General features: G+C 44.0%; 1 protein-coding gene across 1 annotated transcript in view; it reads right to left on the bottom strand.

Moving 5' to 3' along the window:
* LOC107693464 (collagen alpha-1(XXI) chain) overlaps positions 1 to 835 on the bottom strand; it is a 47951-nt gene that overhangs the window by 1241 nt on the left and 45875 nt on the right. Inside the window, exons 27-28 of the mRNA XM_016492868.1 lie at positions 323 to 514; positions 147 to 224 (exon numbers count right to left, since the gene is read on the bottom strand). Of these exons, the coding sequence (XP_016348354.1) occupies positions 147 to 224; positions 323 to 514 (270 nt within the window). The remainder of the gene's footprint in view (positions 1 to 146; positions 225 to 322; positions 515 to 835) is intronic.

Below are 835 nucleotides of genomic sequence, written 5' to 3'. Positions count from 1 at the left end.
TCTTGTAAAAAATAAAATAAAAATAAAAATCTGAAAAGGGTAGTTTCATTCCCTTACTAAAAACTATGTTTTATTATGTATCTCTTTTGGATCAAAACGGACCTGAATGTGTTATGAGGATTAATAATATAGTAATGTCATTGTACCTGTGTCTCCAGGAGGCCCTGGGTATCCTGGTCTGCTCTGTGCTTTATTGCCCTTAAATCCCTGAGGGCCTGTGTCCCCTACAAGAGTGCCAAGCATGTTATGCAATTACAATACAAACCCAAAGCCAAATCCATTTACATAATCTGGAAGTGTTACAGCCAGACGCCTCTGTTACCTTTGACTCCTGGAGGTCCTTGGATGCCCGGAGGCCCCGGGTAGCCCTGAGCGCCGTGTCTGCCGGGATAGCCCTGGGGCCCGCTGGACCCTTTAGGCCCTGGAACTCCAGGGGGTCCCGGGGGTCCTTTAACGGTCTCACAGGGTTCACAGCGCTGAGGGCTCATTGTCTGCAGTAGCTGTGGCAGCTGATCTGATAGAGAGGCATTACAGTAGAGATTACTGAACACCGACGGATGCGCAAGGGGGCATATGATGAGAAATCAAAATTTCCTTGACCCTCACTGTTCAACATTCACCCAATCTATTTTCATATGCATCTTACTGCACTATAAGTGATTCATCCATGCATTTAAATGCAATCAAAATTTTAATCCAAATCTCAATCTTCTGGTGAAACAACAGACTCTCTGGGAGTTCTCCAAGCATGCATTTAGATCTTCCTCCATCCAGTCAATGACCGGTAGACAGAACAACACCCTACTTTTTTTTTTTTTTTTTTTTTTTTAATCCA

The sequence above is a fragment of the Sinocyclocheilus anshuiensis genome, unplaced genomic scaffold, assembly GCF_001515605.1.
Source record: "Sinocyclocheilus anshuiensis isolate Anshui unplaced genomic scaffold, SAMN03320099.WGS_v1.1 scaffold987, whole genome shotgun sequence".
NCBI lineage: Eukaryota > Metazoa > Chordata > Actinopteri > Cypriniformes > Cyprinidae > Sinocyclocheilus > Sinocyclocheilus anshuiensis.
This window is presented reverse-complemented; position numbering and strand designations above follow the sequence as displayed.